This window comes from Rhinatrema bivittatum, chromosome 12 (genome assembly GCF_901001135.1).
Source record: "Rhinatrema bivittatum chromosome 12, aRhiBiv1.1, whole genome shotgun sequence".
Classification (NCBI taxonomy): domain Eukaryota; kingdom Metazoa; phylum Chordata; class Amphibia; order Gymnophiona; family Rhinatrematidae; genus Rhinatrema; species Rhinatrema bivittatum.
Genome location: NC_042626.1, coordinates 86895501 through 86911611, shown reverse-complemented (window position 1 = coordinate 86911611; position 16111 = coordinate 86895501). Strand labels below are relative to the sequence as shown.

The 16111-nt window shown below is 33.4% G+C and overlaps 1 protein-coding gene and 1 long non-coding RNA gene across 3 annotated transcripts in view; one reads left to right on the top strand and one right to left on the bottom strand.

Moving 5' to 3' along the window:
• HOXB4 (homeobox B4) overlaps window positions 1-2880 on the top strand; it is a 29112-nt gene extending 26232 nt beyond the window's left edge. Inside the window, 1 exon segment of the mRNA XM_029572946.1 lies at window positions 185-2880. Coding sequence (XP_029428806.1) covers window positions 185-498 — 314 coding nt within the window. The 3' untranslated portion in view covers window positions 499-2880.
• Window positions 2881-7174: 4294 nt separating this feature from the next.
• On the bottom strand, window positions 7175-9048 carry LOC115073950. 2 transcript variants are annotated; one of them, XR_003852161.1, is made up of 3 exons: window positions 8528-9048; window positions 8066-8133; window positions 7175-7401 (listed from the first exon to the last, which is right to left on the bottom strand). It is a non-coding gene; the product is annotated as an uncharacterized LOC115073950 (long non-coding RNA). The 2 variants fall into 2 exon arrangements; XR_003852162.1 differs by having other exon boundaries at window positions 8635-9048.
• Between the last annotated feature and the right edge of the window lie 7063 nt (window positions 9049-16111).

The following is a 16111-nucleotide window of genomic DNA, read 5'->3' as shown; positions in this document are numbered from 1 at the left end:
TATACAAGTGGAGAAAGGAGGACAATTAAGAATAAATATATGAGGTATTTTTCTGATTTCCTAGTGTGGAATATTAGGTTCGTTTTCACAAAGAAACCTAAGATAAGCAGACTTTTTTTTTACATATTTGCTGAGGAATTATTCAATAACTCTTTGTTTCTTTGTGTGTGTGTTTGTCCCCCAGTAAATCCCAATTACACAGGAGGGGAGCCGAAGCGCTCCCGTACGGCGTACACCAGACAACAAGTTTTAGAACTAGAGAAAGAGTTTCACTATAACCGATACCTGACCCGGAGGCGCAGAGTGGAAATAGCCCACTCCCTTTGCCTGTCTGAGCGGCAGATAAAAATCTGGTTCCAGAACAGGAGAATGAAATGGAAAAAAGACCACAAGCTTCCAAATACGAAAATCAGGTCTAATTCCTCCAACTCCTCTGGAAGTCTCCAAGTGCACGGAGGACCTCAAGTCCGTGCCAATGGAGCAGTCAACAGCCTCTAGCTGCCCCTGGAACGAGGAAATGTCAGATTTCTGCAGTTTCCTGGAAATATTCTATATATTAAAAGGATTACTATATTTATACAAGGGGAAAACTACAAAAAGCACAGATTTGTTTTTGTTCTTCACTTCCATTAAAAAGAAGGCTCTAGATAGTAGTTTTCAGATTTGGCGAAGATGGATCCGTGTTTCATCTTTAATCACGCCAAACTCTGCCCCATTTGTCATGTTTACTCTGCGGTACAAAGGATGAACCTTATGTCTGCCATTACCTCGACAACCAACATTCACTTTAATGAATGAGGCTCCGTCCCTGCTAGAAGAACTGGATTATTTTTCTTTTCTTTATTTCCACCTCCCCCCCCCCCCCAAACTAAAGCATTTTCCGAGACATTCAAAATTCTCTAGTTTTTGGCTGCAATGGAACATCTTTAAAAAGCTGAAGAGTGCTGCTGCAGCTGGAAATGTGTTCAGTATTGTGAGTCTGTTGACTGAATATATGTTAAATATTGTAATGGTCTTTCAGAGCTGGAGAAAGGATCTGACACCACTGAAATCTGCAATGAGATTAGGTTAGGAAAAAGGGAGACCAGCAGAATGTATAATTTCAATAACTCCCCCCCCCCCCCTCGCCATTTTTGGTCCACCAGGTTAATTATCTCGCCTGTATTTCTGGAAAGCTTGTTTAGTTCAGTAAAGTGACTACTAAATATATGCCGGCTGACTTTAGAATGATATCAGCTGTGGTTTAAAATCCGAGATAATTGTCATGTATAAATACAGTTTAGTGCATTTGTGCTAATAATGTGAAAAGAAAGCTCACTTCTTCGGTGGGGAAAAGGATTTGAACTGTAGACATCTTTTTCTTCCTGAGATTCTGTTTGACATTCCAAATTAGTTCATATGAACTTTTGGATTTATTCCATTTCACTAGTTCTTTTAATTGATCTTATGGTCCTTTGTGTGATGAGACCCATCAATAACTGTACATAGTTAAAATAGAAATAAATTTTTTCATTGTGATTATAATAGTGTCTTTCCTGCAGACTGGAGTTTTGTGCTCTAAAAATGTTTTTCTGAAATATCCTGGAATGATACAGAGATTTTTTTTTTTTTTTTTACACAAGACAGTGAAGACACTGGTCAACTACACATTCGGGATTCCCTAATGACAAATAATATGTGTTTGACTATAACATGCATCAACACTAGGCACTGTTAGTGTTTCATATTATGATGTATTTATTCTAAGCAAGTATAATGTTTTTCCACCTCCTTTTTTAAAAATAGCAGCATTTTCCTTAGTGACCTTCTGAGTGTGTTGAGAAGGAAATGCACTGTGCAGTGGATAAGTCAGAAGATTTTCCTTTAAAAGGTTTCTTCTACAAGGTTTCTAATGCATTAATGAGTATAATTTTTGCACAGATGTTTCTTGGTGTTTGCAGGTTTCTGTGTATTTTTATATTACAAAGGAGCTTAGCTGCTGCCATATCTCAAACTCTGACAAGCAAATAGATAATCAAGAAGACAAATGGCTTCTTTTGTGAGGCACAGCTCTTGTATTAATTTTCATTTTCTTTTTCATAGCTAGTATTGAAAATACTGCTTAGGTTGAAATGGCCTTCTAGTTATAAGAGATAAGTTAAAAAATAAGGTGAAACGAACGTCTACATAGTACATGTTTTATCAAACTCCTTTGTGACTTATTTATAATATTTCGTGGCTTTCTCTTATAATACATATCATATGCAAATATTGTCTGAAGCATATTTTAATATGTTGCAGGATAGAATATGTATCATTATAAATTGTGTGAAATTGTTAGTATCCTGCTAAGTTTAGCTTTAGCCTGTTTTACCAATGGGATTTTATACTTTTTTTAATTTAAATTTTTTTTTTTTTTACAAAATCTGTCTCCAGCAAAACGTTTTGCATATCTGTAGTTATTATTTAACTTGTCTTTTTATAGGGATACACATTTTGCTGGTCTTTCCTACTGTTAGTGGACACAATGGTTCTCTTATATTTTTGGTTTATTGCCTTCATGGTAGATATACATTTTCTGTTTTTCTGTTTGACAAACTATTTCATAAATTCTTAATTCTTCAGATTCACTTTTTTAAAAAATCTAATTGTAAAAATGTAAACAAATATATTTTAAAAAAATGGCATATACTCCCAGGAATGTGATTCTATTGAGTTAAATAAAAGCTGCTCTTTAGACATATGAATAGAATTGAGAAAAAGATTTCTATAGCATCTAAAGTTCACAGGCATTATTTGTAGACAGAGCCAAGAAAAATGTTTGAATTATACAGAAAATCATTAATCACGTCTTTTCTTTAAATTCTTATTCTCTTTCCATTGTTATTCAACAGCAAATCTGGGAAGGCCCTCTGTTGGGAAAAATAGAAGCAACGCTTAAAGATTTTACACGGGAAATACTTAGATCATAAAAGTTGAAAAGTTTATTTCCCTCAGACTGGAAGAATTCTACAAACATGAATCAGGTCTCGGGGGCTCTTGACGAGAGAGATGAGAGCGAAGAGGGCGACGAAGGTAATACCAGTTTTTGCTTTGGACAGGAATCTGTATTGCTTTATTGCTTCCTTTCAAAAGTAGGCTTCAAAACACCCCATTAAAGGAATCACTCTCTTTAATAGTAGTCTTTTCCCGATTTTCTTCAGTTTTGACAAATTATTTGATCTGATATAGGACAGGAAAAAGGGAAACGACCCTCTATTGTGAAGGCAGTGATCATCCGGGCTTCTCTGCGGAGCTGAAAGTACTTCGCATTTGCGTCTGGTTTTATACTAGAAAAATATTTATCCTATGACTATTAATTAAATACATCTTAAAATTAAAAAGAAATGTAGAGAAAACTTCAATACAGCTTTACAATTTTCTGTTAGGAAGAATTTTAGATACTATGCAATAAAAGATGAGAAAAAGTGTTAGAAGAGATTTGAGAGCCAAGATTTTTCTGATTATGTAATTACAACTTTTTAAAGTTGTGCTGGGCCAATAAAAGAGAACTTAAAATTTAGCGATCAATAATATAGTGATTTATATGAAACCAAAGATGTATTTCTATTGGGAAAAGAACACAATTCCTGTACCCTAAGTTATTATTTGTCGGAAAAATGTCTAGAAAGTTTGAAACTGCAGTTATTGGTTTTAGTTTGAGGATGTTACATTTAGATTTCTTTTAAAATTTATCTGAAATTAAATATGAGCTGAAATAAAGTAAAGAAAAGCAGAAGCAGTGAGTGCAGCAAGGAATAGAAAACGAGTTCATCCAGAGGACACGTTTTCAAAGCGATTAGCTTTGTATAATAGCCAGAGAGTGACCTGGGAAACCCCTTGACCTTTTCAAGACTGGACATAGTTCTGTGTAACATTTCCAGCATAGAACAGGCAGAATTTCCCAAATTTACCATTTCTAAAAAGACAGATTGTAACTAGATGTAAACCGATACGATGTGCAAACGGTTATCGGTATATAAAAACCTTTAAATAAATAAATAAATAAATAAATAAATAAATAAAATAAGGGTAGATTTGCAGTCCGCAGAAGTGTCGGAACTCTTCGCTTTCGCTCTTAGACAATCTAGACAATGCTTCGGGTTTTATTCTATGACGCCAAGAAAGAAGCCGAAAAGATAAATACTTTTTATTCTGGAAGTTATTTTATTATTTTTTAGTCTTGCATGCTTTTCTTCAGCCATAATTAACCATAGCTTCTTTGTGTTAGTCGCAAGGTATCAGTCCTCTAAAATGAAAACAAAAGCAAAAGAGAAAAAATTGCTGTGGCTCAGGCTAGGAAAAGTGGTTTTCTGGTGGACGATTGGAATTTAATCCTGTATGTATGTATTTACTTTACATATATATATATATATATATATATATATATATATATATATATATATATATATATATATATATATATATATATATATATATATATATATATATATATAAGTATGTAAGAAACGCTCGGCTCTTTCACCCTACTCTTTCGGGCAGAAATTATTTTGTCTTGGAGTACAATAAAACCCCACCCGAATTCACACTCGTACATTTATCAATCCCAGGCTGGCTCATAGACTGTAATCTCTGTTTTGCTGTAAATCTTCAATTTTAACTGTAGAACCCGAAAAACACTTCAAATGGATTCAGATTCTAAGAGCCTTTCTAGCATTTTTAATAACTTTCTGATGAATCATATCTGAATGTAGGTAGAATGGGTAAAGGAGAGGGATAGACAGAAAGAGAGAATAATAGCTAAAGCCATTTTAATTCTAAACCTTTGTTTTCTACCCTCAGATTAAAAAAGATTAAACATAAAATATTTATACATAATATTTATAAATAATAATAATCTCACAAGCCACTTGGAAACGAGTTTAAGTAAATAACTTCCTAGAATAATATGTTAGTTTAGTTTGCATATTACTTTACATGTATTTAGAGATAAACTGATACATTTTATTGGACTATTCAATGAACAATCCCGAGAGTTTATAGCTTATGAGCCCGCTAGACCTCACAGGTACTGCATTGGTCATAGCTATGTGATCTTCGGTGCAAGAGTCATTTCAGAGAAGGAAAATATAAATGTTCTTTCTTTTTTAATCTCAATATTATTTTATTATAATATTTTATCACATTATAATTTAAATGAAATCTGCAAGTGTTACATTTTGACATAGAAGAGGGCTTTTCTCCCCTTGGAGACTTAATTGGAATTTTATTCTGCATAATTTCTATCATAAGCCTGGTTTTCTCTGTTCTCTTTTTGCTGTTCTAATTATAACAATGCCACGTGCTTTAGGATTTTATCAATGAAACTTTAAAGATACAATGTTAGAGCTATTTCCCCTCCTTCGTGGCAAGGGAGACTTTTGGCATCCCTTGTCTTACTCCGGCAACAAACAATTTAAAATACAATATTAAAAAAACAGCTGAAAAACTGGGCTAATTTTCATGACATATTTGAAACCTTATTTGCAGTTCCTTTTTAAGGCTCAGAAATATCTTTATTATAAGGTATGCCTATATGTTCAGATTTATTTAAAAAAAAAAAAAAGATTATTCAACAGCTGTGGATCTAGTTTGTTCTGAAACTGTTTTCCTAGGTAGAATTTGGCAGAGGGAGCTGGCGGTCTGGAGGTTTCTCAGCAGGCAGCTTCGCAATGACAGATTTATGGTCCTCAATAAAAACGGCGTTGTTAAATTCGTAAATCAATCTCCCTTTCTCACTATATAAGCCTACGTTTTATCTTTGGAAAGAAAACTGCTTTGATGCTTCTACCTAGAAGGCTACAAAGTTGTTTGTTCATTCCATTGCATTTCCTATTCTTTCAATTATTAGTTTGGTAATTATAATTAATGTCTTTTTTTTTAAAGTAGAGATTTTTTCACTGAAAACTAGAATTTTTTTTTAGGCCAAATAGTGTTTTAGGCATATACATTTCTATAGAGATGTTTTCCTGTGCCACTTTTTAGCTATCTTCTATTTTAAGATATAATGTTTGGATACAATTTAATTGTGAAAGTAATTTCTGCATAAAATAATTTATTTCACTTTTGAAAGTTTTTACTTTTTTCTCCACAATTGTTTGAGAATTAAAATTAACCAAATATTTAATTGCAACTAAATTACACATACATTTTACTAAACAGATTTAAAAACAATTTTGACTACTGGTGCACTTCCATTTTTCCAAAATATTAAATATCCTTACACAAATGTGGCGGGCATAGCTATGGTATTCAGGTCCTTTTTATCTACTTGTGCCACTCAACAAGAAACAATTGAGTATCCATTTCTGCTTCCTACCTGGCTGGAATAGGGAATTCCAGCCAGGTTTGAAGCACAAGATTGTAGGCTTTAAGTTAATCATATTTCTAGGTTAAAACGACATTTTTGTACAGGTTTTCAGAGCACATTAAAGGATTGCTGTTCTTAAGGAAGCATTCTTTTCATTTTATGACATCTATTGTTTGTAGCAAGGGGGAGTTTTCACATCAATGTCCAAAAATACTATACAGTGGAACAAAACTCTCAACATCAGTATTTCTAGTTTTCCAACGAAATGTTATTTTAATCACCTCTACCTATCATGTGTATGAATATTAAGCTAATTATATTGTATAAATATGTTGTTCCTCCTTGTGCTTTATTTGTTTGGAAAATGTAGCATTACTTTTATTTCAAGAGTATATTCCTTAAGTCTAAAACACTTACATAGTTGGACATCCATGTATAGATTATATATCAAAACTGCTGTACAAGGGAAATTATCCCAATGCAAATTTATCATAAAAAAGGAACCTGGGACAAAATGGAAATTATCTTAAAAATATTAGCCTTAAAACCATCGGGCTAATATTTAATTTAAGTGATAAAGGTACTGAGATTCACTGTGGAAATATGCAAAAGAACTAAAACAATACATTTTCACAAACATATAAGCACTGAATGTAAAATGTGCACAGTGTTTTCATCTGGAAGAAGTCCAAATGTCATATTTTACTGAAATATGTGGTGCTCATAAATGTAAACACACACACACCCACCACATACTCATCATATTTTTTGTGTGTGTGTATATATATATATATATATATGAGTTGAAGAAACACACAATGAACACTCTCACACAGAAAATTCAATTTACTACTTTATTCGAGATTATTTTGAAGAAAATATTGCTGTTCCAGTGGAAGGTCATAGTGGTCCTCTGAGTATGAAACTGAAAGACCCCCTTCCCCCTCCTGATCACGTGATTCATTAAATAATTAATGCAGAGGTTGCAGAATAGATATGTATTCGTCAGGAAAATCGCAGACATGGTCTCCTTGTGTCTGACGTGAAATTCAACTGTCCTTTAAAAAACAAGCCTATAGGAGAGAAAAAATAGAGAGAGTAAGAGAGGGAGTCTGCAATAAAACAATTCTGGGAGCAGAGCCACACCGTGGGCTGGATTATTGTAAGTAACGGGCTTCCCAATGCCTAGCGTGTCTGTATGTCCATGTAAATTTATTGTTTGTTATTAATGTTATTGTCGTAAAATGTGACAAATAGCTATCTTCATTTCCTGCCATTTTTCTTCACATGGTAGTATCCAGCCATTTCATTGATAATTTTAGGAATATTCTTTCTCCCTCTCCCAACAACCTTTTCTTGATTTATTACAATAAGTGTGTCAGCAGCACTGCTGCCATTGTGTGTGTGTTTGTGAGAGAGTTGTGTTGTTTATGGTGGTGTCTGCGATAAATCATTTCTCAGAGAAAATGATGTGCAAGTGCTGATATTCTACTACGAGGAGCAGCGTCTGATCTTCTCTCTTCCGCTCTCCCTGGAGTTGATTATTTCAGGCGATTTACTGTAATAGATCAGCGGCTAATATGAAAGCTCTATAGCTGGGGGTCTTAAATTACAGCATCTGTGATTACCAATTAAGGAAAGATTTGTATAACTTTGGTAAAATGGCAACGCCTCACTGGCGTGTAAACCTAATAGAAGACCAGGACCTTAACATACAAATACAGCACCCAGTCTTACATTATAATAGTTCTTGACCAGGGCCAGCTTGTTTTTTCATGGTAATCTTCTGAAAAGTGACCACTAACCTAGTAAAAAACATTTGATCAGAAAATAAAATACATTTTAAAAAATTGTGAAATAATTCATTTTTTGAGCACTTCATAACAGGAAGTTGACAGAAAAATAACAGCAAAACAAGTTTGCATGCCCTTATTGTATGATGGACTCTAACATAATAATAATGTATTTTAAGTTCACAATCAGTAGATTCAAGTCACTAACTTCATTACAGCATTCAAAAGTAATATAATTGTAGGCTTTCTGAAAGAGTTAAAGAATATCTGTTGAATCAAAAGATGCAGAAAGAAAGTTACAAACAAAAAGAAAACGTTATTTGCTCAATTTACACAACATGGCCATGTAATTTTATATACAGATGCAGATACACATACATATCAATGATTACACTGTAATACTCACTATAGTGGAAATATAATAAGTTGTTTAGAATGGAATCTTCAGCAACTTTGTGCCTTAAAAGTGAATAAACCAAGCAACTGGTAAGCCCAATAACATTAAACATTTACCTGTTTAGACATGAAGGCAGACCTGGCAAATTTCCTTCAAATATAAGAAAAGGTCAATGGGATGGACGTTTAGAGTTCAGTTGTTAAATAAACAGAGGAGGATCTCTAGTCTATAGTACAGGCAAGAAAGAAAGAAAGCCAAACTACGATTAGAGGATTTGTTTTGAAACAGCACGTGTCTTAAGTTATTAAATTAATGAAAACATGATCAACAATATTTTCTCACCGATATCTGAAATATGAACTTTTTATTTCTGCCCTTTTCTCCAGCGGTAGATCATCGCCTGCCAATCTTAACACCACTATTGATGGTAATATTTAACTCTGCTAGTGTAAACCTTTGTATAGTAAAAGAGCGACTTGGTTATTTTCATTAAATATTAAGAGCTGCAGTTAGGAGGGAGCTTGAGTCGTAAGAAGGATACAACACCACTCACTGTTTGTCAAATCGACTTTCTTTAAAATCGTGACCTTGAAATCAATCTTGATAATTTAATATTAGGTTTTTTAACCGTAAATTAAAAATTATTCAAATTTGTTTGACTGAATTTGGACAAAGTGAAATTATTCCATTTTTCCCTTGAATTATCATAATTAACATAGCTGATCTTCTCAGACAACTGTTTTACCAAGGAATTTAAATACCGTAGTAAGGTGTGTTCCCATATTTAGATTTAGTTCTAATCTCCATTTTTATAACTTCTTAGCCGAATAATTAAGATTTCAGGGTTTTAGTAACTGGATAATGTTGAACGAAGCAAAGTAAGGAAAGATTATGCGTCTTTTGGACAGGATCGTTTCTCCATCAGAAACTGCCCAAATCTATTAATGATGTAATAAAAGCCTTTCGCTTCCAGTCATGAAACCCCAATTGAAAACACTATTTGAGGTTCTACATTTGCCTTTTGGAGGAAATGTGGCCTAATCGATTGTCACCAAATTGTAATTCCAGTTAGTTTTATGTGCAGCTAAGAGCAGGTTTCCGATTTATCGGCAATGCCGGTTACATTCCTCAAAAGATGGTTGCCTGATTGAAAGAGTTCCTTTGCTGCTGTGCTCATTTATGTATTGCAAATATAACTTCCATTCAGTGTCAAGGAATAAACGTATTGGTAGGTTTATTTTTAGGCTGAGATTTCACTAAAAAAGAAAGAGGAGTTCCCTTTTCTAAGTGTGTCAGATCAGTGTCCATTGGAAGTGGGCTTCACTTTTCATTATTGTAACTGCACGATTTCAAGGATCTACACAACCCTTAATGCAGTTAAAATAATCCCAGTATACAAGCCCTAATGTATTTCTGATCTATTGTCTTCCTTTATTTTTATCCTAATTCTAGAGACTCATTAACCTCTGATGGGCTAATAGTGCCCAAAATGCATTCCTCTTAGGTTCAATTTAGGGAACGTACTTTGTTGCTTTGATATAGCCCAAGATGAGATGTGACAGAAACAGTAGCCCTAACAGTCCTCAATTCTGACTATATCTTTGTTGATTCCAATTTCTGCCTCATTAAATCATATTTATCTTCTTATTTATGTTCATTTTGATTTATTTGTTGATTCAATTATACCATTCTGGATCATAGTTCTTCAAGCCTAAAAAGATATCTGCACCTACATTTCTGTTTGTTATATTTATACTAACTTTTTATCATCGAATCCAGCATCATTTTAAAGAATAATGTAATGTAATAAAGTAATTTACACACACACACACACACACACACACACGCAGAGTGTTCAAAATACAATATTGATTCACAATATTAGCAATTATTTATAGTTCATCTTATTGTAAAAAAAAAAAACAACAAAAAACAATGATGGGTATTTACTTCATCTGATTCAGAGTCCAAATAAAAGCTGAGCTATTCCATAGTTTTCCCAAAGCAATTCTTGGATCCCTTGAACATAAATCAAGATTGTTTATCCAAAATACATTGCACTTTAAAACACAGACAATTATTTAGAATACAAAATAATGTGAACATACTTACTAAACTGCAAAACCCAGAGAACAAGAGAAAGAGGCAGAATCTGAAAACAAGAACAAAAATGGGATTTCCTAAATAAAATTCCCTGCTGCTCTTCAAATTAGAAATAAATCTTTTTGCTATTTGTAAACTAGAACTGTTATAATCCCATTCAGCCTCCTCATCCAATGTTGAACATCAAAGTGACCATTCAATTATATTTTTATGGAGTTAAAAGTTTTCAGCATTAAAAGAAATCAAATCAGAGTATAGTCATTAGAAAAGAAATTGGAATCTTTCTCACTTGATATGTAAAACATACAGTTACCATTATTAGACAAACAATAGAACAGTTGTCCCTCTAAGAGACAAAATGCCAGTAAATAAAAGGTCTATTAAAATATCAATGTTATATTTAGACTGTAATATATCTACTGAGATATATAGTACTTTTTCTTATATTAAAAATGAATTAAAAAAATTAGACTGTTCTGAAGGCTTGTTTGTCCGATTTATTTTTTATCAGCAAGGAGAAGAAACCGACTTTGGCCTTTCACGTGCTTACTATTTTATCATTTATGGCCGTATTTCACCAGTTCAGAGGAATCAAACACATTCGTTTCTACTCAAGGTCTCATGGGTAACAATAAAAGTTAAGTCTAATATTTTAAAGACGTGTTTGTAAGTGAAACTACATTCTTAGAATTTCAGTTTTTAAGTGTAAAAATATCTTACTTTTTATTAGCGTCAATATGCCCTGTTCAAAGGAAAGCAAAGAAACAAAGAATCTTTTAGTTAGTAAGTAAATGTGCCTTTAAGATGAAATCTTTTTATACTTCAAAGGACATTCATATAGTTATATGGAGGCATCAGGATCCCAGCTGATTTTTAAATAAGGTCTTTATTGTGCGATTTCAACATAAAACAAAATGGAAATGATATTAAACACCTTCAACATTAGAAAAAATTACAATATATGCCATATCATAAAGTAGCCATACTTCATTAATGATCAAATAATAGCCTACCATTAGCACTGAAAAATCTCCACTTTTTGTTTAACTAAATATTTAAACAGTAGCTACATTAAAATAGTGTAATAGGGTGATAACATGGATGATAATAAGGCATGGTTTAGGTTCCTATATTCTAAGCACATTCAACCAGCTCGTGTCTTACCTCGTTGAATAAAAGGAGAAAGATAGATGTATTCATTTTAGCAAACAGATGTACAAAAGTAACCGATGTAAAGAAGATCATCAGCATGAATCCTTTAGTTCTGTTAAAATTTAAAGATATTTTAAAGGAGACATATGGAATCAATTTTGAATAGTGACATTGAAGGGAGGCCACTTTCTGTTGGCCTTGTAAAAACCTTAATCCGTTTGGTTCTTTTTTTCCAGCAACTCAAGACAGTCAATAATATTCCTCTCTACCAACGTTTAGTTATCTATAAAGTGAAACAGCTTCTGTATCATTTTCCTCTTTTGAGAAAAAAAAAAGAATAAATGACATAGATGTCCTTTGTGCAGGGTGGAGGTGCTGTTTGCAAAAATTAGAGGTCTTTGTGTATCTTGGTTGCTTCTTTCCAACTGAATGAAGCAAAGTCAAGCCATCTTTGGAGAATCCGCCAGAAAACCTGTCAACAGGATCCACCAGGGTGCAATAAAATATAATTTAATATTTCATTATTTTACTGCTTCAGTTCAGATGCTTTCAGCAACTAAATTTTGATCCCTCCATTTGCCAAGGTCGTGAAAATCTAAAGAACAGGTAAGAGAAACTTAAATAAAAATTGATACAACTATATAGTTGATCAGAGCTTAATAGAATAGGACCATTTTCATTGGTTTCCATGAAATATATATTAGTTTGCCTAGTAACATATTAAGACTGTTGCTTTTAAAACGATAACTACTAAAACTATAAATACATATTGTATTGTCTCATTCTATATAAGGTACATAACACAAATAAAATAGGTATCATTCTCTTTCTCTTGGTTTCTATAAGTATTTATAGTGCAAAAGAAATGCATAGATACCAATTTCAAGCTTGAATGTCTGCAAGATCTTAGAAAGTTTGTTTCTTCTTCTCTGTATGACCTTTGTTCAAATGTTAAAACTTTATCACCTCCACTTTATTTAGAAAAGAAACTACATGTGCCTTTTCAAAGAACAAGGTGTTAAACTGCAGAATGAATGTGAACATGATTTATGACCTGGAAAAGTTGTGTTTACATGAAGCAACTTCTAATTACAAGTAATATTTTCCTTCTGTAAACCTAAAACAAAAAAATCTTTCCACAAATAGTATGTGTATGTTTTTTTGATTCCTCTTGCATTTATTTTGATAGATGTAGCTGTTGTAAGAGATCTGATTTCCTGAGTTTTTTCCGTTTCCTTTTAATTAAATAAATTATTTGGAGGTAGTAAGTGAGAGGGAAATTTATTTCAAACTTTATTTTCCTGGAGATATGGTGTCTTTTTGGCTATTATTCATTTACAATCCTGTTTTCCAAATGTTCAATCCACTAATATGATAACTGGGGAAAAATTTTGGAAATAGGAATCTGAGAATTGCTTCAGTTTTTTTGCCTATGCCAGACGAGTCACACAATTATATATGGTAATTTTAAATGCTTTAGTTCTTTGAGTTTTAAAGTGTTATGTGTTATTCAAACAAACAAACCAACCATTAAAAAGGAATCACACGTTACAATATTTGGAAGTAAACACCGATCTAATATTTCCATGGTTATAGTGGAAAGGATTCCTGTCTTTTGCTATTGAGTGATTTTTTTTTACAATCTTAAGTTGAGAGGTACTGGGGAGTAGAAATAATGATACTATAATGTCCTCACACACTTCCTCATTATTTAATTAACACCGACAGCTTATAAAAGTATATTCACAATTAACTTTGGGGTATTTCTGTCTGCCTTTTTGTATCCTAAAAAAGCATCAGTTGACCATCACATACCTGGAACAATTTACCAGCTAAAAATCTTTCTTTATTTTCTAAGAGGGGTGGGAGACGACAAATATGGTTTAAACCAATCGCTTATCATTTCCTGAGGCGAACTAGTATATATGTGCAGAATGTAGTGCCCTGGTGCCCAAGAGTCTGATTTTTGCAGAAAATTGCTTTGCATTAAATTTCCCGAGCCACAGAATTATTTTTGTTCGCCTCCAGCTAAACTTCAATTTTTACCAAGCGCTTGATCTGTTCTGGAATGAAATCTGAGAGGAAACCACAAGGCTCTAAGTGGCCATAATTTAATTGATTTTACCATAAATCATCAACTTGATGAAGAACTAAAGTTTTCATTGAAGTAAATTGATATTAATGGACTTTTTTGAAAGTCTAACTCCATCTATTGTTGCTGCTCTCTTTATTTTTTATAGTTTTCTTCAGTACTGGTATTAATTCCATCCCTCAAACATTAATTAGACAATTAGAACAGCATAAGTGAGTTTCATATAGCTGATACACGGCAGTGTTTATTGATAAGAATATCGCAGAGGAGTAAGAGATTATTTTATAAAATAATCAAGTGATTAGTTGCTATATTTTAATACTGAATCAGTTAAATTTCAACAGCTTCAAATCTTTCTCTCTGGTAGAGAGAGAGAAGAGAGAGAGAGAGAGATGCGAGAGTAATAGATATAGATTTATAGATAGATATTTCTAATTTTAGAATTGATATCAAGAAAACATTCTACTTTTCCAAATATCTGTTTAACTGATTTAAAAAGGGTCTGTGACCTTAGAAGCCTTGAAGTCCAGTTAAAATGTTTTTCAGAATAAGGGCATTGACACCCTGTTAACGATTACCAGCTCGTATTTATTTCCTTCTAATTAAAAATTAACTACTTGGTGCAGGAAAGGTTTTGTTCTAGATATTTCTTCCAGGCCTAATCTTTTGATAAAGCGACGATTTTGATGATCAGATCCCTGTTCTGCATCTAGCAGAACATAATCCATAATTGACAACGTGCAGCAGAATAGTACTCCCCCATCTCATCTCTGGCACATTTAGGAAAAAAATTCAATGTTTTTAGAAAACATGTGCCAAAAAGTGCCAGATGTAGAAATGTGATGCTTCTTGCGCCATTGCCAATATTTGTATTCGGTGCATTATAGCTTAAGAATGTCTTAATTTCGTGTATGACACCTTTTTTCAAAATAGCCATTTTTCCCTGCGGTGAGATCCAAGAATTATTTTTAGCAGTGAACATCTAGCCATTTTCTTTTTTAAAGTCCAGGTTTCTTTATTGACGTTTAAATTATACCAAACAGTTAAACAAAATACTCTCCATGTTCAACATGAAATAACTGATTTTATTCTGTGACTACGAAGAAATAGGATCAACAATCAATTATTTGACTAACATTGCACCGGTCTGTGGATTCCAGCAGATGAATCTGATGCATCCAGAACATTTCTAAACACTTGGAATGAGGTGGCCGAAGTCTTTTAATTGTAAATCCGCTAGGTTAGGAGAAAGCGTGGGTGGAAACTGACCCAGCACCCCTGCTCCCTCCCCAGCAAAGCTGAGAATCAGAGTCTCACTTTTACAATGAAGGATCTTACAGCTCCGTTCTGCAGCCTCCGCTACTTTCAATACATCGCCCTCCACGCAAGCCAGGAAGCAACCAGAAGTATGATTTTCTATTTTAGATCCTTCTTCTCCTTGTTCTCAGACTAAGACTTTGGATCTGCTTCTTCACATAAATGCAAGCATCCTCGCTGCAGCCAGGAAGAAACCACTATCACGTTTTGAGAAAGTCTTGCAAGGAAACAAATACAAGAAGCCAGCTCGAGAACTTTAGAGTATTTGCTGAGAGCAAAAAGTAGTTCATTGAACAAATTCTCTATAAAATTACAAAACGTTGACGTAGACCAGTCACGTGAGCGCATCAGTCAAGGCATTATTTTGGCATTTGGAAGCAAAAGGCCTCGTAGCCACCCGGGCTCTGACCAGAACTTCCAAATAACTGTTTACAACACCCTGATATCATAAATTCAAAACAAATGTTTCCAGGGAGGACTTTCGGCGACTTATGGAAGAAATGTAAGAGGATGCTAAGCGAGACAGAAATAGTGAGGGCCTGATTTTGTTTTATATTTGGAGGGAATTCAAAAATACTTCCTCTGATTGATCATTAATCTGGTGAGTTATTACGCTTCTAAACAAAGGTCATTCGGAAAGCCCTCATCTGTCACAGGAAGACCCGAAACACTGGTGTATTTTGATTTCTTTTCTGGTGATTGCCTTTTCTGACTTTTTTTTAGACTTCATTAAAATGTAAGAAAAGTTCGATAAATTGTATTTTCTTCCATCACAAACCCCTTTCTTTCCTCTCTTCATCTTTGTCACAGAGACAAACAACAATACTGGAAATTTAGCAAAGTAAAATAAAAATCCTTTGCCCTTTCAGAGAAAATGGTTATAGAAAACTACTGAAAAAAATTTGCAAATACACACGAATCGTCGTTAT